This window comes from Haliaeetus albicilla, chromosome 2 (genome assembly GCF_947461875.1).
Source record: "Haliaeetus albicilla chromosome 2, bHalAlb1.1, whole genome shotgun sequence".
Classification (NCBI taxonomy): Eukaryota; Metazoa; Chordata; class Aves; order Accipitriformes; family Accipitridae; genus Haliaeetus; species Haliaeetus albicilla.
In genome coordinates, this window is record NC_091484.1 from 11,465,372 (window position 1) to 11,493,180 (window position 27,809).

Genomic DNA, 27,809 nt, shown 5'->3' on the forward strand with positions numbered 1-27,809 from the left:
GTGTTCACTTATTTTTAACAACAAAAAAAAGTGTTTCACATGTCATTGCAAACAACTTGTCAAACCTTTGAGTCACTGTTAAATTGAATTGTGAAAAGCAATCGCAGCTCCCTGTTTTTCTCATGCTTTTGAGTTTTTAATGATGTGCGTTTGTGTCCATGGAGGGGAAATGTTTGAGAACTAAACCAGATATTTAAACTGCTGGATTTCAGTGGGTTTTTTTCTCTAGCAATCGCTTGTACTCACCATTTCTTTATATTTCGATGTATTGAGCCTGAACGATGAGCACAACCAGATGCTCTTTGATGGCCCGCAATACACAGATGGTCAAACTGAACGAGCTCTTGTGCTGCCAGAGTTTTTGAACCAGTTTCGAAAAGTCTCCGGTGCCGAACCCCTCCGGCTGCGCGGCCGAAGCTCTGCCGCGACTGGGAAAAATGCTGAGATGGGGGGGGCCGGTATAGCAGGTATACGGGGTAGGTATAGGGGTCCGGGGGGCCGGTAGAGCAGGTTGGCAGGGCGGTATAGGGGGGCGAAGTGCGGTATGGCGGGGCGGGGCGGTATAGCGGGGCTCCTCCCGGCGGGCGGGGCGGCCGCGCTCCGCTCCCGCGGGATAAAGCCGGGGAACGGCGGCGGCGGCGCTGGGGGCGGGATGGCGGCGCTGGGGGCGCTGGTGAAGAAGGTGTGGAGCGTCCGGCGGTTCGTGGTGCTGCTCTGCGCCCCGCTGGCGCTGGTGCCCGTGCTGCTCAGCCTGCCCCCCAAGGTACCGGGGCCGGGGAGGGTGGTGGGGTGTGTGACGCGGGTGGGGGGCACGGAGCCGAGGCGTGGATGGAGACCGCCGGCCACGGAGCGTGGACAGCGGGCACACCGGCTGGGGCTGCCGCTCGGGGTTGCAGATTGGGGACGCTTGCGGGGGGGGGGGAGCGGGGCAGGGGATGTCGAGGTGGGGTGCGCTGACCAGGGGTGCGGACGGCGGGGCACCAGCTAGGGTACGGGGTACGCCGACTGGGGGGCAGCACCTAGGGTGGACCGACTGGGGGGCACCAACCGGGGCCACGGCCCAGGGGCACAAACCGGGGACGCTGAGGCAGGGCACGGACCAAGGGTCTGGATCAGCGCTACAGGCTGGGGGTGCGAACTGGGGGGCACAGCCCTGGGGACGTGGACCGGGGACGTAGTCTTGGTGCTCTGTCCCACCTTGCTGCTCACCTCTTGCCTCAGCCCCGGCAGGATTTGGCCCTCACGAGGGTCACCCTGCTGCCTGCCAGGGATTCGCCCCGGATGGAGGGGACCACCGAAGCCCGCCATCTGCCTCAGCTCCTCACCCTTCTGCAGCCACCTTAGAGTGCGAATGGAGGGGGCATCCTGGGGTTATTTCAGCTTCTTGGGGGAAGAAGGGATGGATAGCATGAACTGTATTTATGTTGCTTATATAGACATTGGGAGGCGTAAGGAACCTACGGTTCAGAATCGGCTTGAACTAAACGGCACTTAACTAATACTTCTTGCTGATACCTAGCTGCCTTATTGTAGTTGTCATCAGTAGCACTCAAAGGGGAGCTGGGGAAACTGAGGCAAAGCAGGTCCACAGCCAGCATCACCCAGCAAGGTGTTTGTAGAGCTGGGTTGAAGAGCAAGTGCTCGGATCTCTGAGGCTGCCTGGTGTTGCTGTCCCATCCCCTTTGCTATGGGAATCGCACCGGGTAGCGGTGTGGGCAGGGAGAGAGGAACACTGCAGGGCTGGAGGTGGCTGTGCAGTGGAGTTTGTGCTGCAGGGCTGGGAAATGCAGGGGAGCCGCGAGTGCTGCCTGCACCGCTGTGGGCAGTTCTTGGGGGGGAGAGACTTTTGGTGCTGTGTCCAAAATGACTTTCTGAGTAAGATGTTTGTGGTGTTCTGTAGACATGGAAAAGCTGGTTTCCTGGTAAGGTTTGGGCTTTGACATGTGTGCTAGGCTGCACATTAAGCAATTTGTGGCAAAATTTTGGAGACTGGAGGATTTTTGCAGCTGTCCCATGTACGCAGCTCTCGCGCACCAGGAGGTCTGACCCTTGGGGTGGAAACCTATGAGGTGGTGAAGTCCCTGAGAAATTTTGTGCTATTGACTTCAGTATGGGCAGGATTTCACTCCTACATTCTGACTCAGGTCCATTTGAGAATAACTTTGTTTACATCAGAAGATAAGTGATGTTCGTACTTAGTGATTATAGAATGATTCAGGTGCTGTAAGGACATGAAGGTGGCATTTACTTCTGCCTGTATAGTGCTTGTCAGATGAAACCTTTATGTTCAAGATAGCAAATAAATCTCCCAAATTAAAAAACAAAACCAAAACACAGAATGACCATTGCTTTATTTAATGACACAGCATGTTAAAAGAGAAAACTCTTTGGATTTAATCTCCCTTTCTTCTATTTTGCATTATTGGGTGAGTTCTTAATAGGAATATACTAAATGTCAGCCTCAAAGAGCAGAAAGCACATTGCACAACAGGCACTTAATTCCTTTGCAGATTCATAAGTAGATAATTATATTTGTACGTTCATTTACGGTAGCTGAACAAGTTACTTCAATTATATTTAATAGTATCTTCTTTGACTTTGGCACTGGTAAAATCATGAGATATGGTTAAGAGTGTGAGGAGATGCACTGTACGCTCAGTGCAAGCTTGTGCCTGAACCGCACAGTGGTTAATGGTGAGAATAAATCACAGATGAACCTGGTGCTGCACTGCGGGAAGGCCCTCGATCTAGATGCTCTGTGTACTGGTAGAAGCGTATAGTGTTACACACGCTGTGTAAAGATTTGGGTGTTCAGGAGAGGGATTTCTCCACATGTACGGAAGAAAAAAAGTCTCTGCTGGTGTAATGGTGCTGTTCACACCCATTCCACTCTTGCAGCGTGCTGGTAGCCCGCTCCTGGGTGCGACCCACAGAGGACCTCATGCGCAGTCCAGTCTGATCAGTGCTGTTTTATTAAAGAAAAACTGGTGATGGATGGGAAAGTGGAAGTGTTTGCAGCTGAGAAAGTGAAGAAGCAGTGGGGCAGCTGCGGGCAGGGAAGGAGCGGCCCTGGCAGAGCTGACTAGTCTGCCCGATTGTGTTGGTGATCTCTTCTTCATTTTCCATGGGCGCGAAATGCATTACAGTTGGTAGCAGTGAGGCTGGCTGGTACATGCACTTGTTGCCGTCAAAACTCTGATGCTCGCGCAGCTGTTAACCAGTGCAACATTTCAAGCAAGTCCGACTGCAGCTTCACCAAGTTCTCCCCCAGTTTGGCATAGGCGTGAACCTGTAGCTGTGAGCTACCATAGAAAATTCTATCTGTTCATGTTCAGGGGTCAGTGATTCATCTAGTTTCAACATAAAATTCACTCACTTGTTCAGCAAGAAAGGAAGTTTGGTGTTGCATCAACAGGGGATTAAGTTCTGACGGCTGGAGCTTGCTTGAACCGCCCTCCGTAGCCTGAGCCACAGGGGGATGCTGGAGAGGAAGGGAGCAGGTTACGCTTTTAACCACAGTGTAAAAACACCAAGCAGGGGGGAACAGGCGAGCGCTCAGCAGGCAGGGGATCTGGGGTGGTAGTGTTTGGAAGTTATTCTGGCGCATGATGGAAAATGTGTGCCCCCAGGTGCGCTGCTCAGGTCGGATGGTTTATCCTAACACGGGACTCGAGTCCAACCTCGCACTCTCCTGGGCAGCCAGGTCGCGAGAGCTGCTGCAGGCATTCAGCAAGCTCTACCTCCGAAGGAATTCAGTTGACTGGGCTGCTGCTGGTGTTACTGGGAGGTTGTCCTAGGCAGGGCACCCAGGGAGAGCAAGCTGGGGCAGGAGGAGCTCCTATGTGTGGTACAGTCATTGTAGCAACCTTGGTGCTACCAAGTACTTGCACATTGGGAGCATGGGAGAGTTGGATGGTCTGGAGAACCCCATGTTCCTGCTGGGATGGTCCGTGTGCTGCCTCGCAGGGTGCTGTGGAAACTGGTAGGAGATGACAAGCAATGAGGCTCAGCCCTTGCTAGCCTCAGGATGAGGGTTCCCTTGTGAGAAGGTGTCTTAGAGGCACCTCTGCAGTACTTTCCTCCTCTGGGGATGCTAAAATCTGTTCCCACATCATGTCACCATTTACCTTCTTCCCACTGGGATGCTCAGCAATTTTAATCTCTTAAGGGACTGGAGCCATAAAAAGCCACCTGAGCTCTGGCTTCAAGGGCAGCGTTTCACTTGGATCTGGCGACCAAGAAATCATGAGCTAAAGTCAATGTAACAGAGAACCACAAATAGGATGTGGTTTCTTGGATTAGTATGTACTTCTGAGTGATACTTCTGCGTGCAATGGGTTTTCCAGTGAAACCTGCACCTAGGTGACATCTCCCTGGAGGCAAAATCCTTCGAAGAAAATCATCCATCAAGTCTGGCCTTGCTTATTGCTGATGAACTCCAGCATCCATATCTGCAAGTGGCTATTAAAGCTCTCTTCAGCTATCACCCTGCAGTGGTTGTTCTCCATATTTCTGTGTGAGTTCCTTCACAGAGGGACAACATCAGGGCTGGCACTGGTGCTGAAATGACATTGATAGCCCTTGTTTTTATTTGATGCCCTTTGTGGTTGCAGTAGTGGAGAGCGAGACTTGCGTAAATGCTTTTGTCTGCAGTATCCTTTCTCTATTTAAGAGAAATGAAATTTCTCCTTTGTGGATGGGTTTGCTGAGACTTCAGGGTGTGCTCCCTGAACTTGTGCCCATCACATAAAACAGCAGCAGGAGAAGCTCTGTGTGGAGCCACTTCTAGGAACCAGTCCTTTGCGCAAGGGTCTGTGTGTTACCTCCCACTCTGGTTGCTGCTGAAATGGCTGAATATTTGTCCCGTGAGTGGAAGTGCTCGCAACCCCCCTGCTCAGAGAGCTGTGCATGATTGCAAAGAGCTCAGGCAGGGCAGGAGGGGCTGGAGGAACTGTTCTGCTGGAAGGGGCATGGGGGGCACTTTTAATGAGCTGTGCAAAGAGCTTGTTCCAACAGCTTCTAATGAACTCAATGTCTACAGCCTCTTGGCTTGGTAACAGCTGAGGCAGCCAAATCTGCTAAAAGGAACTCCAAGCAGGCAAATAGGGCCCAATGCCTTCAGAAAACAGACTTGACTTCCTCGGTGGCCATAGAGCAATTTAAAATTAACTTGGACGTAATGAGTCCTCCTGATTAGAACAAGGAGACTTTAAGAACTTCCAGAAGAAAAATGACATTGCTTGCACTCGAAAGCAAAGAGCATGAACGAAGGCATTGTGGGAAAGGGGGTGATGCCAGTGTGGGCGAGTGGAGTGGTGGACTGGGAGCGGGGTGTCCTGGGAAGCGGAGGGGAGCTGGATCCCAGGCTGGAGACCACAGCAGGAGCATGGGCAGGCAAAGAGGTAGCAGTCAGGAGAGCAGCCTGGCAGGTGAAATAAGTGATTGTAGCCTGATTATACATTTCATGCACACAGTCCATCTCTGCTATGTACATGCTTGGTGATTTAGAAAGGCCAATTTCACAAAACTGGAAGCAATGGTTATTTAAAAGAGATGAGAGGAAGAACTTGAGTGAGAAAAGAGGGGTGATAATTTGAAGTAGGGTGACGATATTTTACCATGGGCACTGTGAGCTTCAGTCTGGAGAGAGGGTAAGCCTGGTGAAGAGCAAGCTGGCACAGAGGGGAAGTGAAAGCAGCAATACTTGTGCAAAAAGGGAAGTTGAGAAGGGTCAATATTGAATGGAAGCTACGAACCATAGAAAACATGACAAGAGATGTGAAAGAATTGAGGAAGACATCCCTGGGCAGGGTCTTGACAGTGATGAGCGGTGTTTCAAGTGTGTGGCACAAAAGGAATCTGACCTGTGGTAGTCTGTTGCCGGATGGACAATGCAGAAAAGCCATATTCAGTGAAGCATTTTTGTTCCGTACTCAGGAAAGTGCTCATAGTACAGTCCAATATCATAAGAAGTTGTCTGATAATGAAATATTTTTATTATGACAGTAACTAAAGGGAAATTAAAATACTTGCATCCAGCCCTGGCTACTTTAAAATCTACAGGTTTAGTGAACTTCCATACAAGAATTTTATAAGAGCTACCAGAGGAGTTTTGTGAACCAATCAACCGAGTGCATTTCTATAAGCCCCAGGGTAGATGGAGATCACCGGGAATGCTGACCGCAGGTCAGGCTGATCTGGAGTCCCTCTTGGGAAGTAGATGACAAAAAAGAGCTTGAGATGGCAATATGTAATTGGTTGAACACAGCTACCAGACTGGCTATGCACAGCCAAGAAGGTTAATATGTGTATGGACATGTGAAAGTTGAGCAAGAGCAGTGAGGATCTACGATGGTGAGGGTGTGACTTTCACCAGAACATCCTTCCAGTCTGGCTTCCATAGCTCAGAAATGGCTTTGACAAACTGGAGGAGTCGCAGAATTAGTAAAGGACTGGAAAACAGGCCATGTGGTGAAAGGCTGTGGGAGCTGAACCTATTTATTTCAAAGAATAAAAAGGCAAGAAGTAACTTGATCACTAACTTGAAGGCATATTAATCACAAGCAGAGTTTGGATAAGGGCGGTCCAGGCTAAGGCATAAAGGAGGAGCGTATAAAAAGGTGCAGAGGATTGAAGCTGACAGGTTCAGCTTATCACAACATAATTTTAACAGTGAGGTTAATTAATCATAGGAGCAGCTTACTAAACTTGTGGTGGGTCACCATCACTGAAAATGTTTCTTTTTTTCTAATCAAATGTGGTGGATCTATCTTAAAAACAAAACCAAACCCTGATGCTGAAATGGAGATTCAAAAAGGGAGCTCTGTTAACCTCATGCACGGTGTCAAATCATCACACTGTGTTGTTTTAGTTTCACAGTCCATGAATGTTTGAAGACGTAGGATCTATTGCTGCGTTCAAGAGAAAGTGTGAGCCTCAGACCTCTGAGCCAGGGAAGATTTTCTCTAAGATGCCCAATCCATTTTTGTCATTAGCTTCCTATGGGATCTTGGTCAGTTTGCCCACTTTCTCTGAGCTTCAGCTGTCCCATTTGTAAAATAGAGAAAATTATTCTGGTTTTCTGCCAACTACAAAATACTTCAAGAAGTTTAAATAAAAGTGTTTAATAAGCTTTATGTCTTTTTAGCATAACTCCAGAGCAAAATATCTTCCCTGAAGCTATTAACAGCTTGTGCCCCTGTGTTACCGGCCCCTTTCTAGCCACTCTGCAAATACCCAGTGGGAGCAAAACAACTCTGCTGGCAGGAAGGCTGGTAAACAGGGCTTGGTTTATGTCCAGATTACATAATGTTTGCAAGAGCTGAGTTAGTAAAAATCAGATTCACATATCCATCCCACTGGAGAACAGGCAGTGTGAGCGAGATGGCCAGTAGCACCGTCACAGCTGCAAAGTGAGAGCAGGTTGTGAGCGAGATGCTAAAAGCCACCAGTGCTTTTTTGTACTGAGTAGTTCTGAGTATTGCAATTAGGATGTTCCTTTGTGGTAGCAGTGGTTTAAAAGGTCTTGAAAAGCTCCGGTTTAGCCAAAACATCTCTTGGTATTGGGATCGAGGTCCTGGAGGAGCCCTGTCACCTGTATGCCCCTAGTTTGCCCGGTCACAGGGCGGGAAGGGTGAGGGGGGAGCCTGTGTGGGGGTGATGAGGCTGTGATGACCATGTAACATGCAACGGCTGATGGAGAAAAACCAAAGCTTGGCAGTGCCAGGGTATGGCTTCTTTGAGCGCTGGGTCTGTCTGGTGGGGAGGCTGTGGGCACTGGGCAGGTGGCACTGGGCTGCCCAAGAGCTGCCTGAGGCTGGTGGAGAACAAGGTCCAGCTGAAGCTCCTGATGTCCCCTTTCAGGTTGGCACTGGGGACTCATACGTGCCCGTGCCTCGGTGCTATGCCTGGGTGAGCCAGTTTGCCTCATCTGACCCACATTCCCTGCCAGCACCTCCTTTCCCTCGAGCACCTCATCTGCCCTTCTAGGAGACCTCCTGCTCCCTCCAGCTCTCCTGCCCATGGGAGACTACCTCGTGGCTTGGCTTCCTCTGCCGTAGCTGAGCAGGTCCCCCAGTGTGGAAAATCCCCAGTGCTTTCAGTGCAGCGAAGACAGGATCTGTGTTTGGAGGGGCAGAGGTCATTCCCAAGGCTCTTGAGCAACAGGAAGGAGAGCTACTGCAGTCCAGAGCCATCCAGCGCTTCCCTGGAAATCATTAAATGGTTATAAAATTAACCCAATCACAAGACCCATTTTAAAGTTCCTATGCGCTACCATTTTTCCCCCTGAACTTTGATAGACTCATTTTGAAAAAAATAAAAACAAAGCCGCAGGGAGGTGAGAGAAGCAGAAGGAGCCTGACAGTGACACAGCAGAGGGAGCGAAGGATAAAGATCATGTGGGGGTGATGGTGCTGCACACAACAGTGGATGCAGCCCAGACTGTCGCTGGGCAGCCGTGCCCATCTCCCTAAAAGACCGTTCTTCTGACATTTGTTAGCATATATTGTTTGCGTACTAACCAAACTTGCTGGCCGCCGAGAGCGTTAATTAATTAACATTTGCAAGATATCTGGAAGCCAAAAACCTTTAAATTTTGTATAGAGTTTGGTTCAATTTTATTAACGGTTTTAAATTTTTTTATTCTGGGGAGTGCTTGCTCCAAATCTAAGTTATTCTGAAGTGGTCTTGTTCCTTTTTTGTTCAATGAAGGTCCTATCTTTAGTGAAAAACTTGTTTAACATAGGTGCAATTTGTCCTCTTTTGGGGTAGAATAAATTGGATAAACAATACTACAGCTTTCTTTTTCAAGTGGCTTGCTGTAGATCGATATAGGTTTCAAAATTTTGGGAAAACCCTCCATATAGCAGTTCTTTCTGTCCTGTTTCAGTTTTACTCCTGGGCTTTTGATCTTGCAATGAAGATTAGTTATTAGATTCATGCTGTGTTTCATTGCAATGTTTTTCAGAACATTCTCCATACACCAGAGAATAAATATCCCTTACTTATAATTAGTTTTCTAAATAGTACTTCAACTATTTTATCAGGTCAATTGAAGCCTTCACTGATATGCTCTTATATCAAGGCATCGTTAAATATTATCAGTTGCTCTACCCCTGTAAGAGGCAAAGTGTCTTTATGTTGCAGCTGACTTTGGTGCATCTTTCTCCGCAGAAAACTGAAGAATACTTTGCCAGTGGGAGAAAAAAATTATTTATACGGCCTTTAGAGATCATTTGCAAAAGGGCTTAATGAGAGCAAAGCTATTTCTTTGGTGTTTAAAAAGAACCAGAGTAAAGAGAAATTACCAGTTGCCACGGGAATGAAAATCACTAATCTAGTGTGCAAACATTTTAAAACATGATTCTTTATTTTTTCAAAATTCAGCACCGCCAGGTTTGTTGCTCTGGTCCTGCTGGTTTGGAGGAAGCGAAGCCATGGGGAGCTCATGGGAACTGCCAGGTGCCAGGGCTCAGCCCTGGGAACATAAAAGGTTTTACTTTACACTCTCTCATATGTCATTTTACTGGGATCTAAAATTAGGACTGGAAGTGGTCTTTAAATCCAGATCTTGGGAATTTCACATGAAGTGTTGGCTCCGCTGAGATTATGTATTAAAAAAAATGAAAGCAAATTATTCTCAGTTCTGCGGTATTTGCATCTCCACGTGCACTGAAGCACTGGAGCTTTACGAGCAGAACTGCTCGTGAAATGCAAAGCCTGAGTGCTAAAAGCAAATCAGAGATTCTGTCATTCTTGCCACTTTTTTTTCAAACACTCACTACAGATGTACTGAATGATAAATCCTTATCGGTTTCAATTCACTCGGCTTTACGCACCCAGCTGGGTGTCAGGATAGATTCTGCTCTTTGGCTTTCTCAGTAACCGTGGTTATTTTTTATCCTCAGTTTGTGGGTGTGTTACTGGGCTGGTGTCTGCTCTAGGAGCTTGGGGATGACCACATCCAGCTAATGCCTGAAGTGAATTTTTTGCAGGTAGCCAGGCAGGTTGTGGCTCCACCGTACCTGCTCTGGTGCCTTGCTGCACGCTCAAATACTGCAGCTGAGACCACATTATCCCCAAAACGCAGCTCCACACGGTTCCCAGCCCACGCTGTTCCCGACCCAGCCACGGCAGGGAGCAGAGCCATCGTCTCCCTTGCAAAAGCCCCAGCAAGCCCAGCCCTGGGTGCAGGGGAAGAGGGCCCAAGCAGAGGGACAGAGGTGCCTTTGAGCAACAATTCAACCTGTTCAAGAAGCTGGAAAAGAGCGGTAAAATAAATAGCTCTGTGGCTTCCAAATGACTCTCGGCAGTTATTTATAGCGCTGCGGGCACTCTGCCCTGTGGTCGCTGACAATATCCCCGTTCAGCCCCGCCGTGACCAAGCCCAGCTCTGTGCTGGGCCCCCCCCTCCCCCCCCGGGGCTCTCCTCTCCTGGGCTTGGAGCCGTTCGGACTTCTTTCCGTCGCTCGTCATTTCGGCTGTGGCTGTCAGGACAAATGGCGTTGGTCTAGTTTGTGCCTCCTGGGCGGATGAATGAATTCACGCTGCGGCGCGGGGGCACTGGGTTTCTGCCAGCCTTGGCCGAGGCTGGGGCGATGCTGGGCATGGGCGAGCTCCCTGCCCTCAGGAAGTGGCGTGACACCAGGGCGCTTGATTTACTGATTTCCGTAGGGACTGGGATGGGTTGCCATGGAATGGTTTCTCACAGATCTCTTGGGAGACTCTGATCCAAGAAAAGGAACCTTTCTGTGTGCCTCCTATTGCAAATGTGGGGACTCGATACATCCATCTCTCCAAGCTGTTTTTCCATAGCCATGCAAAGCACGGTCTGTGGAAGTTGGAGAGAAAGCACAAACATTAAGTGTAGCAGGGTCAGATATTGGGACACCTAAGGATGTTAGCAGCAGTGCCTGCTGAGGATTAGCACCCTAATTCAACATGCTGGGACAGGTCCCATTCTCCAGAGCTTCCTTGGTTGATGCCCCAGTGCACTGCCACCCTGCAGCACATAGGAAGCTCAGGCAATCGAGGAGGATTTGGGTTTTCATGTGGTCTCAGAGGATCAGTGTCAGTCCTGAACCCCTACACAATGTAGGGGAGGAGATGTTGCACTTGGTGGAAATGATCTGGGAGAAATACTGTATCCCTGAAGGAGTAATTGGTGCGTTTTGCTCGTCTAAGCGCCTCCAAGTGAAAAGATGTCTCTGTAATGCCACATCTTACTTTTCCTCTCTCCTCCTTTTTCAGGAAGGAAGATGTCTCTATGTAATCCTGCTGATGGCCCTGTATTGGTGCACGGAGGCGCTGCCCTTGGCCGTGACGGCTCTGCTGCCCATCGTCCTCTTTCCCTTCTTGGGGATCCTCCCATCTAACAAAGTTTGCCCACAATATTTTTTAGACACCAATTTCCTCTTCCTCAGTGGTTTAATCATGGCCTCGGCCATTGAGGAGTGGAATTTACACCGCAGGATTGCGCTCCGGGTCCTCATGTTGGTGGGAGTCCAGCCAGCCAGGTGACTATGGGAGCAGGGGGATCTCCATGGGGAACATGAACTACAGGCGCTTGGGAAGCAGCTCTGCTCTGGTGGGCTGTGATGCGAGTGTCTCCCATACCAGGGGGCTGTCCACACCCCCTTTTCTCCAGCTTATTGAGTTTATTCAGCTGTTTGCCTTTGCTCAGAGGCCAGCGGAGCACAAGGAGACTGATTTGGTTCAGCCCCATATTTGTGCTCCATCCAGTTACAGGATAGTCACAGAAGTCCTTTTTGCTTAGTTTTGTTATCCCTGCAGATGAGTGTTCTTCCTATAGCTATAATATATATCAGAGAACTTGCCAAACTGAAGAAATTCAGCTTTTCCTTTTTTCTCTCTTCCAGACTAATTTTAGGGATGATGTTGACAACGTCTTTCCTGTCCATGTGGTTAAGTAATACTGCCTCCACTGCTATGATGCTTCCAATTGCAAATGCAATTTTAAAAAGCCTCTTTGGGGAGAAAGACACATCTAAGGATATGAACAGGGAAAATGAAGAAAACCAAGGTAATTGAGACAGGGCAGTAGTATAAGCCAGCTGAGGTCTGTCCTGCTGCCATCAAATATGCCCCATTTTATTCACTTCACTGGCACAAGTACCAGGTTTCTTAGCTGCAGCTTGATCTCGGTGCTGGTCCCATTTTAACACACACTTTATTACCGTGATGGAAGAGTATTGGCATAAAACTCCCTTTTATCCTGCCCCTTCCTCATGTCATGCAAGAGGCAATGCTTCTGAGTCGTCTGGACAAACCAAGAAGTGGTGATGCCCAGCCAACCTGCTCCATAAACCTGCTGCTGGCCCAAGTGAAAGTCGAGCTCTGTGGGCACGGTGGTGACGGGATTCATAGGGATGCCTTGCTGCGGGGATAGCCAGAGCCAGGGAGGGCTGCAGGTGGTAACACCTGGGCAGATGAGTGCTACGTAATGGCGCGTTGCTGCAGGGGCAGGCAAGGGACAGGCCAGGCAGCGAGAGCAGGACAAGGGTGAGGACGACGGCCCCTCCGTGGCAGCACACAGGCCTGCCGTGTGCTTGTGGACAGGCTGGTTCTCCTCTCGTTTTCCTGTTTGTTCCCCCAGGAAACTGGAGCCTGAGCTGGAGGAGAAAGGAAGGATGAAAGGGAAGGCTGGCAGATTAAATACCTATTTATAAAGTGCTTTGTAATTTCCCAGCTTGATGCTGTTGCTTGGTGTTGCTCCTGAGCAGGTCATGGACAGGCTGGATCAGGAGTATGCAGTCAGATAAGGTCTTCCTGCAGCCCTTTCTTCACAAGTCATTTACCTGGAGTTTGGGCTTCTGGCAGACAGTGGTGAGAAACAGCAGAACAGAAATGAAGTCATGAAGTCCCCTTTGCAGCTATTACTGATAGTTGAAGCAGTAGTCACGGCTTCTCTTTCTCGCACTAATTGGTAATTCTTTTGCCCCTGTAATTTAAAAGCAATGGCTTTTTCATTCCTGCTGAGTCCTAAGGCAGAAAAATGACTCCCCAGAAGAAGACTCAAATGTGTGCATACTCTAATAAAGATATAATTAATCATTCATCATTAATGTCTAGCAATCATGAGATATTTGCGCTCCAGGTTGCTTTATCACATTTGCTTTATGAATTTTTGACCATTGACATCTATTAAAATCAACCCCACTGACCTTCTTGCTATAATTTCTTATTCTGTAGAAGCATTGTGTTTTGTTAGTCTGCTTTTAACCTTCTTGACCCCAACCTCTGAAATGATTTGACTGTGTAGTTGTGACTGTAAATACAGTAGAGTTTGGGAACACATAAAATCAAGACCCCTGTTGTCCTAGATATTGGCAAGCACAAAATGGTCGTCCTTGGCTCACAACGCTTACAGTGGTGAGAGAAGCCAGAAAAGGCAAAGGGAGAGGCAATGCAAGTAGAAGAATGAATAAACTGATGCTTTGCAAATATCATGTGATGGCGTGATGATGTATTTTTCTTTGGAGGTAGAAGCTTATAGAAGTAATAAATACAAGTGGAGTCATTACAACATCAAAATGCAGATTTTCTTGTAGATTTCTTGTTTGAACTTTAGTGTCCCAAAGTAGACTCATCCTTCTCTGTAATCTTTCTGAATGGATGAGAAAAACAGAGTTCCCTGAAGGAAGCCCTAAACCTGAAGTCAGACAAAAGCGACGAATCTGATGTTACACCTAGGAGCGGAGACGTGAAGGTCAACTTTCTGCAGGGGGTTTCTGTCTGTCAGGTGTCATCTGCAGTCAGGGCTGGCTGCACATCTCCAATGGGGCTGTTGCAGTTAGTTTTTTCACAGACCTGATGAAACCTGACAATGTAAAGAAACATGCATTTGAGAAAAAGGTATCCTCATTTCATAGTTTACTTAATTTTTGTAATCTAACTGAATTGTAACCTGTGTTCCAAAAAAAGACCGGCAGATTTATTTGAGAAGGGGACTGTATGTGGAAGCAAAGTTTTACAGTGGCATATGATAAGGTCAGTTTGAAATCTGCTTGGGTATACTTTAATAACACTATAGTAGTGTCCAGGAGGCTAAAAAATACTTGGGTGGCTAAAAAAAAATTACAAATATATCGAAGAACATGTAGCATGTAAAAGCATTTGCTTTTCTGAAGAATTTCAACAAGGGTATGAAACCAGCTTTGTGAAGGGCTTTGCTTACACACAGTGCCAGAATTAAAGTGATGTGGCTGATCAGTTGGTCACACTTTTTTGCTAATGAGAGAACCTCAAGGTTGCAATCACTTATGCTCAACCACGTGGGCAGCACGTTATAGATCAATAAGTATTTGCTTGCTTGTGTCCTTGATAGCTAAAATTCAGTGTAGTTTTTTGTTCATTTTGATGCTATTGGCTACTGATGCAAAAATGTGGTTAGATGAGCTTTGATGGCTGAAGTCCCATCTGGTTCTGGTTGATCAAAATAGGGTTATAAACTGAACACCAACAGGCTTTTTTCAACTTTCAGAATTTTCCTTTTGGAGGTGGGTTATTGATCCCCTACAATTCTGCCTGACATCTCCAGCATTAGGTGTGTGACAAGCTGGAAACTGCTGTGCTAGTAAGCCTGACCATCTCTCCTGCTCTCTGCCCACTAACCCATCATTGGCAATATTTCATTTCTTTGAGCAGCTTTAATATCTCTAGGTAAAATATCACAAGAAAATATTTCTATCCTCTTTTTCCTGCATAGGCAGTATCTTCTGCAAATTCAAGATAAACTGCAGTCAGTGCTTGAGGTGTTCTGCTGGGTCGCGAAATGATGGAAATGATGTCTCTAAAGGGGCAAGTGGGAAATGTGCATTTTTGGACACCGCTGCCTGGTTTGGCTGCCTAACCCCAGTCTGTGCTGACAGGGTATGGCCCCAAAGCTGCTGCCTGCACCCCTCAGTGGGTGGAAATATTACTTCTCAGGCCTTTACAACGTTTTAGAAACAATAAAAAAGTCATTATCTAGGACAAACCTTTCTGCCTCTAAGCCATATGAGGTATTTGGGTGAAATGGCTGCTGAATCCTTCTCATGCTGCTCTGTGAGAGATGTATGTGTACAGCCAGGTTCTACCTCAGTGGTCTTTGGCCTCTTCTGACTTACAGACCTATAACAATTTTCAACTCCTTTTTACAAGTTTCATAGGAAAAGTTTGCTCTGCAGCAACTCTGGCTTTCCTTTGCATGGTTGCCTTTTGCAAACCTTCCTTGAGAGGTAACTCACAGATGGTCCTGGCAAGATGGGATGGGAGTTTGGGCTTAGAAGGGAAAAAAAATCAAAAAATGTTAAGAGGTAGAATGAAATATGTGTCTTTGCAGAGCCAGCACTAGGCTTGAATGGGATGGCAGTGGTAAGAGGCCTTGGGCTAAATGCGTTGGGTGATCAACAGTCAACTATGGGTTAATGTTTGTCCTTCTAATTACATCCCTCTGTTGCAGCATTGTTGGGATGAAAGCTCAGCATGTGTGCGTCCAAGCCAATTAACTCCAATTCAGTAAATTAGTGATGTGTAAAACATGACATTTAAAAAATCCTTGGTTCACTGAGCTGGAACAAGCTCGGTGTCTTCGGTGTACATGTGAGTGAGTCCAGAGACTTTGACCGCTGGCTACTCTCCATGCACTGCTTTTTGTCTCTAGTGCATATATGGGTAGAAGAGGATGATGTTTCAGCCTGAGGAGGGGTGCAAGGAAATTTGGGGACTGCTGGGGTGGCAGTACCAGCCATTGGCCTCTGTGCACAGTGGTCTGCAGAGCCTGGGAAGGTGCAGGGACACAGGCTTCTGGACCCAAACCCATGCAAATAGCCCAAAGAAAGGCAGCAGAGCCGGCAGTGACAGGGAAGGGCCGCCCGGGCTGAAGGTGCTCACAACTCACAAGTGCTCCAGTCCTGAGGAGGAATATGGAAAATGGGGTTTAATAGCACACCTCTACTCTCAACCTCAGGAGGTCAAGCCATGAGCCAGGACTACAAATGCCACAAGCCTTAGTGTAAGATCTGGTAAAAAAAGAGTGATTGTATCGCATTTCTGTCTTTTGATTTCTGAATTCTCCCATATGTATGTGTGTGGTAGAGTGGTGTGCACCTCCCAGTTTGCTGCCAAAGAGAACATTGGTCATTCCGGTCAAAATACACCCTTTCCTCAAGTGCTCCTGAGTCCTGCTTGTGTTCCCTGTGGCTGGTGGTAAGGAGGACAGTGAGGCAGAACCCATGCAAAATATGCAGGAGGGTCCCTGGGAATTGGGTATGCAACAGAATCCTCCTGGGGTGGCCCTAAACTTGTGTCAGGGACCGGTTGCTCAGCCTGCAGGGTCTGTCATTTATGGAGGGGCTGATGGGCTTGGGAATGGTCCTTGCTGTCAGGGTGGATTTCAGAGGACCTGGTACGAAGCCTAATCCCCAGGTGTGCCCCACTCTCATCTTTAAAGAGCGCACTACAGCTTTATGGTGACTTTGCGCTAGGTGTCTGCAGGGGGTAAAATTCTCATCCCTTGGGAACGGAGCTCCGTGACAGGGAGTGCTCCTGCTGTACCTTGAGGAACATGCCTTACAGATATATCAGGCCCAACAGTTTTTCTTCCTAAGAATGAGCTAAGGTTAACCCTCCCCCCAAAAAACCCTCCCCAAACCCATGACTTGATAAGGGACACCCTGGAACTGCTGGTCACGTTAGAAGATCCCAGAGCCCAACCAGTGGCAGAAGTAGTAAAAGGACTGAGTGCCTCTGGGTGTTGGAGGAGAAGCTGGGTGCTGCAGTGGGACTGGGGTGGCAGGAGGAGTTCATGCCTGCCAGGTGCTCCCGACCCCGTCCCCTTGACGTGAGCTCACCCTTCATTTGCACAGCCCCTCCTGTGTAAATAGCAGTTGTTTGCTCCATTCCTCTGTTTGGTTCAAGGAGAATTTTCTAGATGCTTTGAACTGTTTTAAAGTCCTCATCTTTCTTTTTCAGCATCTTTACAGCAGAATAAACTTTACACTGTACCAACTGAGATGCAGTTTCTGGCAAGTACTGAGGAGTAAGTTAACTATAAAGTTTGTATTAGAGAGTTGAGAGAGAGAATTATCCCCTGAGCTAGACCAAGTTTTAGGAATTTGAAATTCAATCATTGAAATGTTTTGATTATACCAAACATCCCAATCACTAGCAGCCCAATGACAGAAACTGTCCTCCGTGTGTCCAGCACTCCTCTGCGTGTCCAAATCATTGCAGAGATTTTCCAGCCACTCTGAAATGGTAGCCAGAGGTGTCTCCTGCTGGGGAATTGTGCCTTGTTTTTCTCAGGAACATTAAATGTGTGAAGCTGGTGATGTAAAACCCACCAGGATTTACACACTGGTGATGGTCCTGCTTTGATAACAATGATGGGAAGGAAGCATCTTTTCAGTAACAGATGTTTCTTTCCTCTCGGTGCTATCAAATTTTTTTTTTTTTTTTCCTTTTAGCAGTCCTGTGGGCCTTATGTTAAGTGTTAGAAGTTGCTGAGGGGCTGGGCAAGGCACGTGCACCCTCAGTGCCTACGGATGGGTGCTGAGGGTGCTCTGCCCTCTGCAAGGCTGCCGGTCCCGCGTGGCAGTTCACTGAGCAGACCCCTCTGCTGCACTGAGCTGCTAAGGTGTCCTTGAGGACAGTGTTAGCTTGGATTTCTAAAACCTGGGAATTTCCTTCTGTCAAGGCTCTGAAGTGGTTGTGCAGTATTTAAACCAGGGCTTTCACCAGATTCTCTTTTGGACTATTTTAAAGCAAAGATCTGACGGAGGAGAAGGAGGTTGCCAGTGATGCTCTCTCAGACTTAAAGAAGGAGGAGGAATACAAAACAAATATATGGAAAGGTTTCCTCATCTCAATCCCATACGCGGCCAGCATCGGAGGTACAGCAACGCTGACGGGAACTGCACCAAACCTCATCCTTCTGGGACAGCTGAAGAGGTATGGGAGGCCATCCCAGAAAATCCTGTAAATCCTGGGAAACAGAGATGTGTTCTTCATCCCTGTAGGAAATTCCCTTCTGTGCCGAGAACTAGTTGGGAAAATTCATGCCCTCCCAGAACATTTTGGGAAACTGTGAACAGATGAAAGCAGGGTGGTTGCATCAGTCTTGGCTGTAATAAGTGGGTTTCCAGCATATCCAGCCAGGCTGTCAGCCAAACCCGTGCATATATGTTTCACCTTACTGATGCTCTTAATCCCATTGAATTTAATGGGGCTTCACTACACACTTACAATTAACCTGGTAACTGTTCTGATGAAACAAGCTGTGTTGTGTTTTGTGAGCAATTATATCTACTGCTGTATGGTAGAAAGGAAAATAAAGTACCCGCTAATTCTGGCCTGTTTTCTTAGACAATAAAAGATGCCTTCTATGTGCATAGGAACAGAGATTTGTGCCATTCTAAGTGCCTGCAGGTATTTCTTTACTGGCCTCTACAAGTAGCGTGTTCAGGCTCTCCTAGGCATGTTCAGCATCCCTATGAGGTTCATGTTCAGCCTCTCAGCAGTTACTGTAGCAGCGTTTAATCCTGGGTGTTCAGGAGTATCATTGTGTGAAAGCATCAGGCTTCTGGAGAGATTTTCAGATCTTCCCGTGAAAGCTTGCACAGCTGGGCTGGGTGAGCTGCGGGTGGCAGGGTGGCCTGGGGGGGTTGTCCCAACAGAACCCTCCCCAAATCTCCTAGTGCCCAGGTAACTGCTAATGCACACAGGGGAGTAGGTTTTAAATGCAGACTGGCAAGTTTGTGGGACATTTTGCTGCTGATTTCAGATGTTTGTTTACCCGTAAATTGAAGGGTTGTTTTCCCTTCTTGCATTAACTTGATTTTTCCCATTTGCTTAGTTATTTTCCAGAATGTGATGTGGTGAACTTTGGTTCTTGGTTTATGTTTGCATTTCCTTTAATGCTGATTTTTCTTCTCCTGGGATGGCTATGGATCTCCATCCTGTATGGAGGAATTAACCTGAGGTATGTTTATATTCACTATACATATACATAGTCTGGTTATACCAGCATTGTGAAATACATGTTCATCACAATTCTCATACTAAATCTACTGATATCATCTCCTTGACAGTGGGGGGTTTCATAACTAACTTCAGGGTGGTCCTGCTATAGCAAGTCATCTATTTTTACAAAGCTGATATGCAACAGGAAGGTTTTAAAGGTATCTCATAGTTACATATACTTTATCTAACTGAAATACATATGTGTACAGAGTAAGTGTTATATATTAATTCATTTAAATATACAATTTTTAAAGGTTGTTTTACTGCCCAACCTGGGCCTGTGGAGGTCAGTGACAGATTTTAATTGACAGAAGGGAAAGCAGGATCAAACTTTGAAGACCAGCATGAAATCATGGTTTCCTTGGAATTAGTAGCAAAAATCTCCTAGAACATAAAAGAGCCAGGATTTGTTCCTGGGGCAGAAACTGGGGTTTGGAACAGATTACTTCACAACAGGGTTTAATTTTACAACAACGTGTTAATCTGTAACTGAGAATAACATGTTTTTCGGTAAGTCTTTGCTGGATATGTGCAACCCCTAGTCTACACTACTTAAGATGGTTGTAACATTGCCATGCTGGTTCATTTGGAGCCCTTTCTCTCCCTGTATACTCTCATATGTGATAGTAACAAACTCACAGTCCTGCTTCCTCCAGGGACCATGCAGAATTTCTAGTATTTAGAAAAGTCTTTAATTGTTATTTTGAGTTAAAAATGCAAATAGAAGAGGGGAAAAAAAAGAGAACAGGTGTCCAAATATTTACATTGTCATAGAGACAGGAAAAAATCAATGGGAAAGTTTCAATCCAGAAAATGCCAAACGCTGGTCCTTAAATTGCTCGTGGGGCTTCACAGGAGGCTCTGCGTGCTGCTGTGGGATGTTCTGCTGGCTCGCAGCCGCTTAGACCCGCACTGCTCTGCATCGCGTGCCCGGGGCTTGTGCGACGCGGAGCCTGAATTCCGGGGTCCTATGGTGAGGGTTGGGGCACGGCCCCGGCGCCCTGCCGGCACAGCCCCTGGTGATCAGGTGAGGGAAGAGGTAGCTGTGCTGGCCAAAGCCCCTGGTGAAATGCAGAATTGCTCTTGCGCTTGGAGAACGTGATGGTTTTTGTTTTGCTTGGCTTGTCTCTGTCAGCACAAAGTCCGGCTTTATTGGGATAGCTGGGCCAGTGCAGATACCAGTATTCCCCAGTGGCGAGGTGCCTCGGAAGAGACATTGCAAAGCTGCACAAGTACAGCTGAGGTTCTGCAGGACTCCGTTCGGCTTCTTTGACTGTAACGACTTGGGGATAGTGGCTGGACACTCTATGTGGCCAAGTCCTTGGTGTCTGCAGACAGGACAGGCAGATGGACATTGCTCCAGTAGCAGGCTGGCTTTGCTTGAATCCAAAAGACATTAAAGGGCTTAGGTGTAGGCTGGCTGAGCTGAGCTGATGCTGTGATCAATAACACCCCCCCAAAAAGAAAAAGAAATTAAAGGGCCAAGTATACCTATTAGAGGTTCAGGAATTTCTGAATGATCAACCATTCATCCACACAGAAGATCCAGCCATGATATCCCTTTGCAACGGTGAATGAATGAAGGAAGCACAGGCACCACGGGGCCGGATGGATGCAACTGATGCAGAAAGCTGGGTTTAATCAAGGTCACAGGCAGGGTTAGAAACTGGGTTCAGCGGCATGGGATGTGATGGGAGATGAGGTGTGAGATATGAATATATCATTTGTATGGTCATACTACAAAGGATCAAACGGTGTTTGCGGTCAGTGTGGCTGGGCTAAGAGGCTTAGCCAGGAGCACATTAACATTCCTGGCCGGTTAGAAATTCCTCACATTTTTGTTGATCCTCAGCAGCATCCTGGGATCACGCAGGAAATTGCAAGTGACTTGAGAAGTGAAGGGACAGATTCATTTTCCGTGTCACCCTCTTCCTTGTTGTTCTGCCCAAGTAGGTATCTGCTAGAGATGAGGAAATCCTGCAAAGTTGGGACTTTCTTCTGGCAATCACAGCCCATGCTGGAGGAAACAGTTCAGAATATAAATGAGAGGAAACTTCCTAACCTCTGCAGGGTCTCCTTTGTATGAATGCAGAGAGAAAGGATATATAAAATAGGGCCTTATTGCCTGTATCTGCACCAGAGACCTTCACCATCAGTCTTCATGATCTGAAGATAACGCAAACTGAGCCACCAGAGACGTGCAGCTCTTTGAAACTTGCAGAGCAGTCACTGAAGGAGGGCATCGTGTGTGCGTATGCTGCATTACTAAATGCAGCATTTGCTATGTGTTGGTTCTGTTAGAGGCATGTAAAGGTATAACTGTGTTTCTTGGCAGGGGCTGGAGAACAAAAAAATCAAATATAAGAGCGGATGCAGAAGCCCGAGCCAGAGAAGTGATAAAGGAAGACTATCAGAAACTGGGTCCAACAAAGTGAGTCATAAAGTCGGGACTAAAATGAAAAAGAAATCAAGTAGGTTAGAAATGTCCTGTCTTAAGAGTGGAGAACTGGGGGAAATGGAGTTTTTTAGAAGAAAATGAAATGGATGTTTCCACTCAGAGTGTTTGTAACCTGCTGAAGTTTGCTTTTTGTATGCTCCAGCCTCTCCATCTTCACTAACAGGAATAATTGCAAATAGCAGCTTGTACTCAAATCTTCTCAAGAACAAAGTTCGTATTATAGAGTGAATTCATGCTGGGTTGTTTAATTACTGTTTGTAATTTTTCTACTCCAGGGACAAAACCAATCCTGTGTATATTATGTACTAAGTAACACAGGCTGAATTTTGAAGGTTTGTGCGTACTTTTTGTGCGAAGCAGGAAGCATTTGCTGAGAAGGCTGATGAATCACATGATAGATATGAATCATATGGATTGTGGATATACTTTAAGAAAGCTTAATAGCTGCTCAGAGGAAGTATATGGAAAGAAGTCAGATCCATGTGATGGAATACATGATTTTTTTCTGAATAACTCCTTCAACTGTATTAGGTGAAGAAAGAACAAGACTGTTTTAGCTTCTTATTGTAGTTTCTCAAAGGTCTTGTCTTCTGGAAAAAGCTTGGTGCAAATTGCAGTGATGGGGATAGTATTTTGGAGAAAGGAACCAGCAGAAAGAAACATGAGTTTTAGACTTATGAAAAATGCCAAAAAAGGGGGAAGCAGGAAAAGCTGAGTGTCTCCAAGAATCAAACCCTAGGTATGTCCAACCAGACACGGGTGTTCTGGGCAACTAGGGCTAGTGAAGGTTTTTGAAACTGTAGGTCTTAACCTTAAATGGTCTGTGTTTCTCCATCTGTAAAATAATATTTTTGTACTCATGGCAATGCTGTGAAGATTCAGCGATGTTTGTGTCATGCTATCGACATTGTAATTATTGCTGTTGTGTGGAAAAGAGAGTGGTTCTTCAAAGACAATTGTCTGTGCCTGTGCTGTAAATGAAAGAAATTGGTTTATTTGTTCCATTCAGTACATTATCGAGCAGCCTGCAAAATGTCTCTGAAAGAATCAAAGTCCCACTTTGAGGTCTAGGAGTGAGAAAGTCCATTAAGCTGTGCTCTACCAATTTGATTAGCAACCCCGTAACTTAAAATCAATGCAAGTGGCCTCTTCCCAATGGTTTAAATGCCCTTCCTTGTGCTTGGAGAGATTTTAAACAGTGTTTTGAGGCATTGTCTTGGTTAAATCTTTATTCCACTAGATACTTAGTGGATGATATTGCCATTTATGCTGCTGTTTGTCATGTGTCTAATGGATACTGTTTAGGTTTTGACCTTGAAGAAGTTTGTTCCTGCTGTCTCATATATGATTTGAATCTCAGCTATCCTTTTACATTGCTTGAACTGGAGTGAAATCATCCCTAGCTGACCATGCCTTAGGGACATCCCGGAGGGCAGCGGTAAGAGGAATGACCATGAGAAGCTGCTTGGCCCTTCCTCTCTGCCACACCCAGAGGCTCAACCTTGCATACGCCTTTTGTGACATCTGGGCATTCCTGATGCCCATCTTGCCTCTCCTTAATGTTTTCCAGTAGGAGATAATTCCTGGCAAATACCAATATTTGTAAATAGATTTACAATCTATTCCAATGTTGCACTGTAGTTATTTTTAGAAAACCAGCCTAACTTCTCACCCAAGCTGCTGCAGCCTGAGCTCAATACTTGTCCTAGCTTGGATCCACCCCTTTAGCACATCAGCATTTTAACTGCATTTCTTTTCATTTTAGGTTTGCAGAACAGGCAATTTTCTTCTTTTTCTGCATGTTTGCAATCATGCTTTTCTCCAGGGATCCCAAATTCATTCCAGGTTGGGCAAGCTTGTTTGCACCAGGGTAAGATTTTATTTTAATTCCACTGTCACATTTTTCAATAGCATTTCCAAGTCTTTGAGATTCCTGGGTTTCTGAATGTATTGCTTGACACTCAGGTTTCCTGGAATAAATTAAGCTGAGCTTCAAGTAGCAGAGCCAGCTTTATTGTTTCTGTCTCCCGGAGGAGGTACATGAAGCCTGGTGGGAAGTTGGCATGTGTCTATCTGAGGCCATACCTAGGGTTTTAATGTTGGGAATGCTGTTTATAGGTACATTTACAGTGAAATACTGAATTCTTTATGCAATCCACTGATTTCACTGGAGGTCTGGAGACTGGAGAGAGATGGCAGGAGCTGACCCCAAGTGCTATCCTGTCTGTTTAGCAAGTTTGTCTCCCCTGTGACATCCATACCTTGGGAAGATGAACGGATATAGCAGTTGGGCAATGCTAAAGTTCAGAGAGGGTGTTGTTATTTCTTAACAGAAGAGACCTTCACAGTTTTTGTAAAATAAAGCCCTAGCTTAATAAATCATTCCTTAATAGAACAAAGTAGTTATGAACTTTTTCCTCATCAGTTAATAGCTCCTTACAGTCAAGCCCATGCTTAAGCTCTTTACTGGATGGAACCTGCCTTTCACCTTAGTCTGAGCATTTTGCAAAGAGCTCATATAAGTAAGATGGTCTGGGCTCTGCCTGTCTTCCTCCCTGCAATGAGCTGAGGAAACTTGTCCTCACAGCCCCTCATGGACTGACCACGACTCCACAATCAGAACAGCCAGAACATCAGTGTGGTGGGGATTAGATCTTGGTTTTTACATTTGTAGGGCAGCTTTTCTAGGGGGTTCACAGCCCATTGTATAAATGTAGCTCGGCAGGGAATTAAAAAGAAAAGAACTGTGAACAATCAGCATTGTTCAAACCTGATGGAAACTCATAATCTTCTTTGGTAAATCCCTGTTCTCATAAACTTTGTAATTCTACAGACTTGTGCTGCTTACAAGTGTTTCTGCTGCTTTTGGACAGGTTTATCTCAGATGCGGTTACGGGAATCACCATTGTGATTATACTGTTCTTCTTCCCTTCGCAAAAACCTTCCTTCAGGTGGTGGTTTGACTTGAAAGGTGAGTAGGAGACCCCTCCGGGCCCAGGCTCTGCCCTTGCTGTGCTCTGGCAGGGCAGGCATGGAGCAAGAGCCAAGACTATCCCCCCTTTGACCTGTACCAGCCCACAGCAGCTGCGCTGGCCGTCTGGAGCAGTGTGGTTTGGAGGTGCAATATAATCCCACAGAGGCTTTTTTTCTGAAGTGGCAGAAGAAGTTTAGCAGTCACTGCCCTGCTGCCGATTGCAGGAATGACTCAGTTGCTCATGTAGCTGTCAGAGATGATGCCACGGTGGGTTGAAGTGAACTGAAATTGGTGTGGATTTACCGTAGCAGCCTGATTGTGTAACAGAGGTTTGCTTGCTGCCTCCCAAACAGCTCCTGTCCCTCAGGGGGAAGCATGAATCTCTGAGAAGGCAGGGCTGGGCGAGATGTCTGTACTCAAAAATAGGGGCCCTTCCTCTGTTCCTGGAATGATTTAGAATTTAAACTCCTAAAGCCCCAACTCTCCATCAGGTTTTGGTACCAGGAGTCTTTTGAGACCTTGGGTCTGTCCTCCTGAGTAGCAATGAGATATAAATTTTAATTCATAAGCCACTTAGAATAAGAAATGGTCTTAATGTGGAGATGCAGCTAAGGAAGGCCCTTCATGGATGGTGCAGCACTACTTGGGGTCTATGGGAACAAAATACCAGCTACTCTGAGTCATGCACACTTGTTGTGCTGTCCATAAACAGAAAGATGTTTAATCAGGCCTCCTCTGGATAAAATATGTGTGCCCTTGTTTGACAGAAAATTACAGTCCCATTAGTGCATCCTTCCATATGACAGAGCTCACTTCATCATGTATTAAGAGATGGCCTTTAGGGGAGATGAGCTCTTTGCTATAATACTCTCCAGCTGTTGAACAGCAAGTGGAAAATTAGTAACATCTTCATAATTCAAATGGTAGAAAATTTCCTCCTTCCACAGACTCCCATTTGTTGAGGACAATGTTTATGTCTGTTACAGAGAGAAAATTAACCTGATATTAAAAGTTCCCTCAAGAAAGCCTCAAAGAAAACTTTAAATGCTAAAATTTTTCTTTTCCTTTTTTTTTTTAAGATCTGATATTAAGTTAAATGATCTTTTAATTATCTGGCTTAAGAGACTCCATATGTATATTTTATCAGCAGCTCGTGGTTAGTGAGCTTCGGCACTGATGTCAGGCTCGTGATATCATTCAGTCAGATGATGACTGACGTGCTCCTCTTTGGGTGCGTGTTTGACATGAGGGTTTTCTCTTTGTCTAGCACCAAACACTGAGACGCAGCCCTTGCTGACTTGGAGGAAGGCCCAAGAAACAGTGCCCTGGAACATCATCTTGCTGCTTGGAGGAGGCTTTGCCATGGCGAAGGGCTGTGAGGTGAGGCTTGGCACAGAAGCCAAGTTGCAGTCATCCTGCCCAACAGAGTTGGATTTTGTCAGGGTGCACTTGGGGTTCTCATTTGGGTCTGGGAAATTTGCATCTGTGGAGTCACAACACTTGAAGGACTTGTTTCTCAACTCCAAGTTACAACAATGGGCAGCAGATAACTAAGGAGATTAAGAGATCTTGCAACTCCTTTCAAACTGCTTGCTGTTAAATTCCCCAAGGACACTGGACATAGGTGCTTGTGAAGGTTGTATGTAATTTGCAGTTCTAGGAGAGGGTCGGTTCACCTGCAGGGACACAGGAGCCCTGCTCTCCAGCTTCTTTGCTCTCCCCTTCTGCAGGAGTCTGGTTTGTCCGTCTGGATAGGAGGCCGTCTGCATCCCTTGGAGGGTGTACCACCGCCCGTGGCTGTCATCCTCATCACAATTGTCATCGCCTTATTCACAGAGTTTGCCAGCAACACAGCCACTATTATCATCTTTCTGCCTGTCTTGGCAGAGCTGGTAAGGTAGTCCTATGGCAAGACCAGCTGCTCCTCTGCTCACCTCCTCACCCTGCCCCTTAGATGGGCAGGTTTGTGTTCTGTCTGTGCTCGGACAGGCACTGTGCGGTTCTCCTGCTTCTGGGCTTCAGGCGCTTTGAAATCCGTAGGAGCAACAAAGCAAGTGCCGGTAGCGTAACGTGGATACTGCCAGATAACAATCCATCAGATGTTGTTGGCGAGATACATGATTATTTATCACAGAGTGTGGGATAGGGCTCTGCACAGTGCACTAGCTGTTTGCATTTTGATATATCTGCCTATGACTCCGAATTCCCAAGATGCAATTTCTGTTCCTTTCTGTTTTTCAAGGCCATTCGTCTGAAAGTAAATCCCCTCTATTTAATGATACCAGGAACTATAGGGTGCTCCTATGCGTTCATGCTGCCAGTCTCAACACCTCCTAACTCAATTGCGTTTTCTTCTGGACACTTGATGGTCAAGGATATGGTAAGTTCTTTTAGATATGGAAAATGCTGAAAAACAATCATCCTGAGTGTTTAAAAAAGGAATTTTCTGGATTGTTACTAGTTCACTGTGTAGTAAAGTAAAAAACCAGAAGTCTGCTACTGTTCTCAGCAGTGTTTGAAGGCACAGGGGTATGGAAGGAGTGTGTATGAAGTCTGGCCCTGTGAAATTTGGTGCCACCATGGCTCCAAATGGTGGCAAAGATGGTCTTGAATGTGCTCAGCATCTCCCAGACCCTGCTCCTGTTCCTGCTAGTGTCAGCAGCTCAACTTTCATAGGCTTCTGGGTGCAGGACAAGTTCCCCAGCTCAGTGAAATAAAGCTTATGAGTAAAATTAGGCGCAGTCCCAGTTCCTGCTGACATTCCTGAGGCTAAACAGATGTTACTGTTTTGATGGATCAAAGCTTGGTAAGCATCTGCAGAATGGCCTTTGTGGCTTAAGAAAGCCTGCTTAAGATGTTGCTAATATTAACGGCAATTAAGCCTTTCATTTTTATAATGTTTATATTCAAATAGCTTCATGCTTCACATGCTGTAGATGTCCAGTCTAAACTCAACAGTTGTCTGTATTTCTTTTGTAGGCAAGAACTGGGTTGCTCATGAATCTTATGGGAGTTCTGCTTCTTAGCTTGGCTATGAACACATGGGCCAAGAGCATCTTCCAGCTGGGGACCTTCCCTGCATGGGCCAACATCCATGCAGAAAATACCACCTCATTCTTGGCAGCTGTAGAAAATGTCACTTTAAGTGCACTAAATAAAATATGAACAAAGCCATCCCTGGGGAAGGACTCACTCACTTAGGACTTGGGCACTGGAATCGTCAGAGTATGCACAGGAGGAAAGCCACGGGACCCTCTGGTTTAATTTTATTTTTAGAAATACTGGTCAGTGTCACAACACCTGTTTGTTATTTTCTCTGAAGATCTTTCCCCACCTTCCACAGGTACCAATCAG

At 46.4% G+C, this 27,809-nt stretch overlaps 1 protein-coding gene across 2 annotated transcripts; it reads left to right on the top strand.

Annotated features, from left to right (window-relative positions):
- The first annotated feature begins 636 nt into the window (after nucleotides 1–636).
- Nucleotides 637–27,629, top strand: SLC13A3 (solute carrier family 13 member 3). 2 transcript variants are annotated; one of them, XM_069806205.1, is made up of 13 exons: nucleotides 637–763; nucleotides 11,251–11,516; nucleotides 11,880–12,043; nucleotides 16,975–17,041; nucleotides 17,767–17,952; nucleotides 18,857–18,982; nucleotides 21,359–21,454; nucleotides 23,247–23,351; nucleotides 24,355–24,452; nucleotides 25,723–25,835; nucleotides 26,186–26,347; nucleotides 26,698–26,835; nucleotides 27,435–27,629. In XM_069806205.1, the coding sequence occupies exons 1-13, from the start codon at nucleotides 653–655 to the stop codon at nucleotides 27,618–27,620; spliced, it is 1,818 nt and encodes a 605-aa protein (XP_069662306.1). In that variant the 5' UTR covers nucleotides 637–652; the 3' UTR covers nucleotides 27,621–27,629. The 2 variants fall into 2 exon arrangements, with proteins under 2 accessions (XP_069662306.1, XP_069662315.1); XM_069806214.1 differs by lacking the exon at nucleotides 16,975–17,041 and having other exon boundaries at nucleotides 17,772–17,952.
- Nucleotides 27,630–27,809: the final 180 nt, after the last annotated feature.

What these genes read in the sequence shown, in the direction of transcription:
- SLC13A3 (XM_069806205.1), top strand. Translation starts at nt 653, where the DNA reads ATGGCGGCGCTGGGGGCGCTGGTGAAGAAGGTGTGGAGCGTCCGGCGG. An exon ending in TATGGAGGAATTAACCTGAG is followed by an intron (nt 18,983 to 21,358) that starts GTATGTTTATAT and finishes GTTTCTTGGCAG; the next exon opens with GGGCTGGAGAACAAAAAAAT. An exon ending in CCATGGCGAAGGGCTGTGAG is followed by an intron (nt 25,836 to 26,185) that starts GTGAGGCTTGGC and finishes CCCCTTCTGCAG; the next exon opens with GAGTCTGGTTTGTCCGTCTG.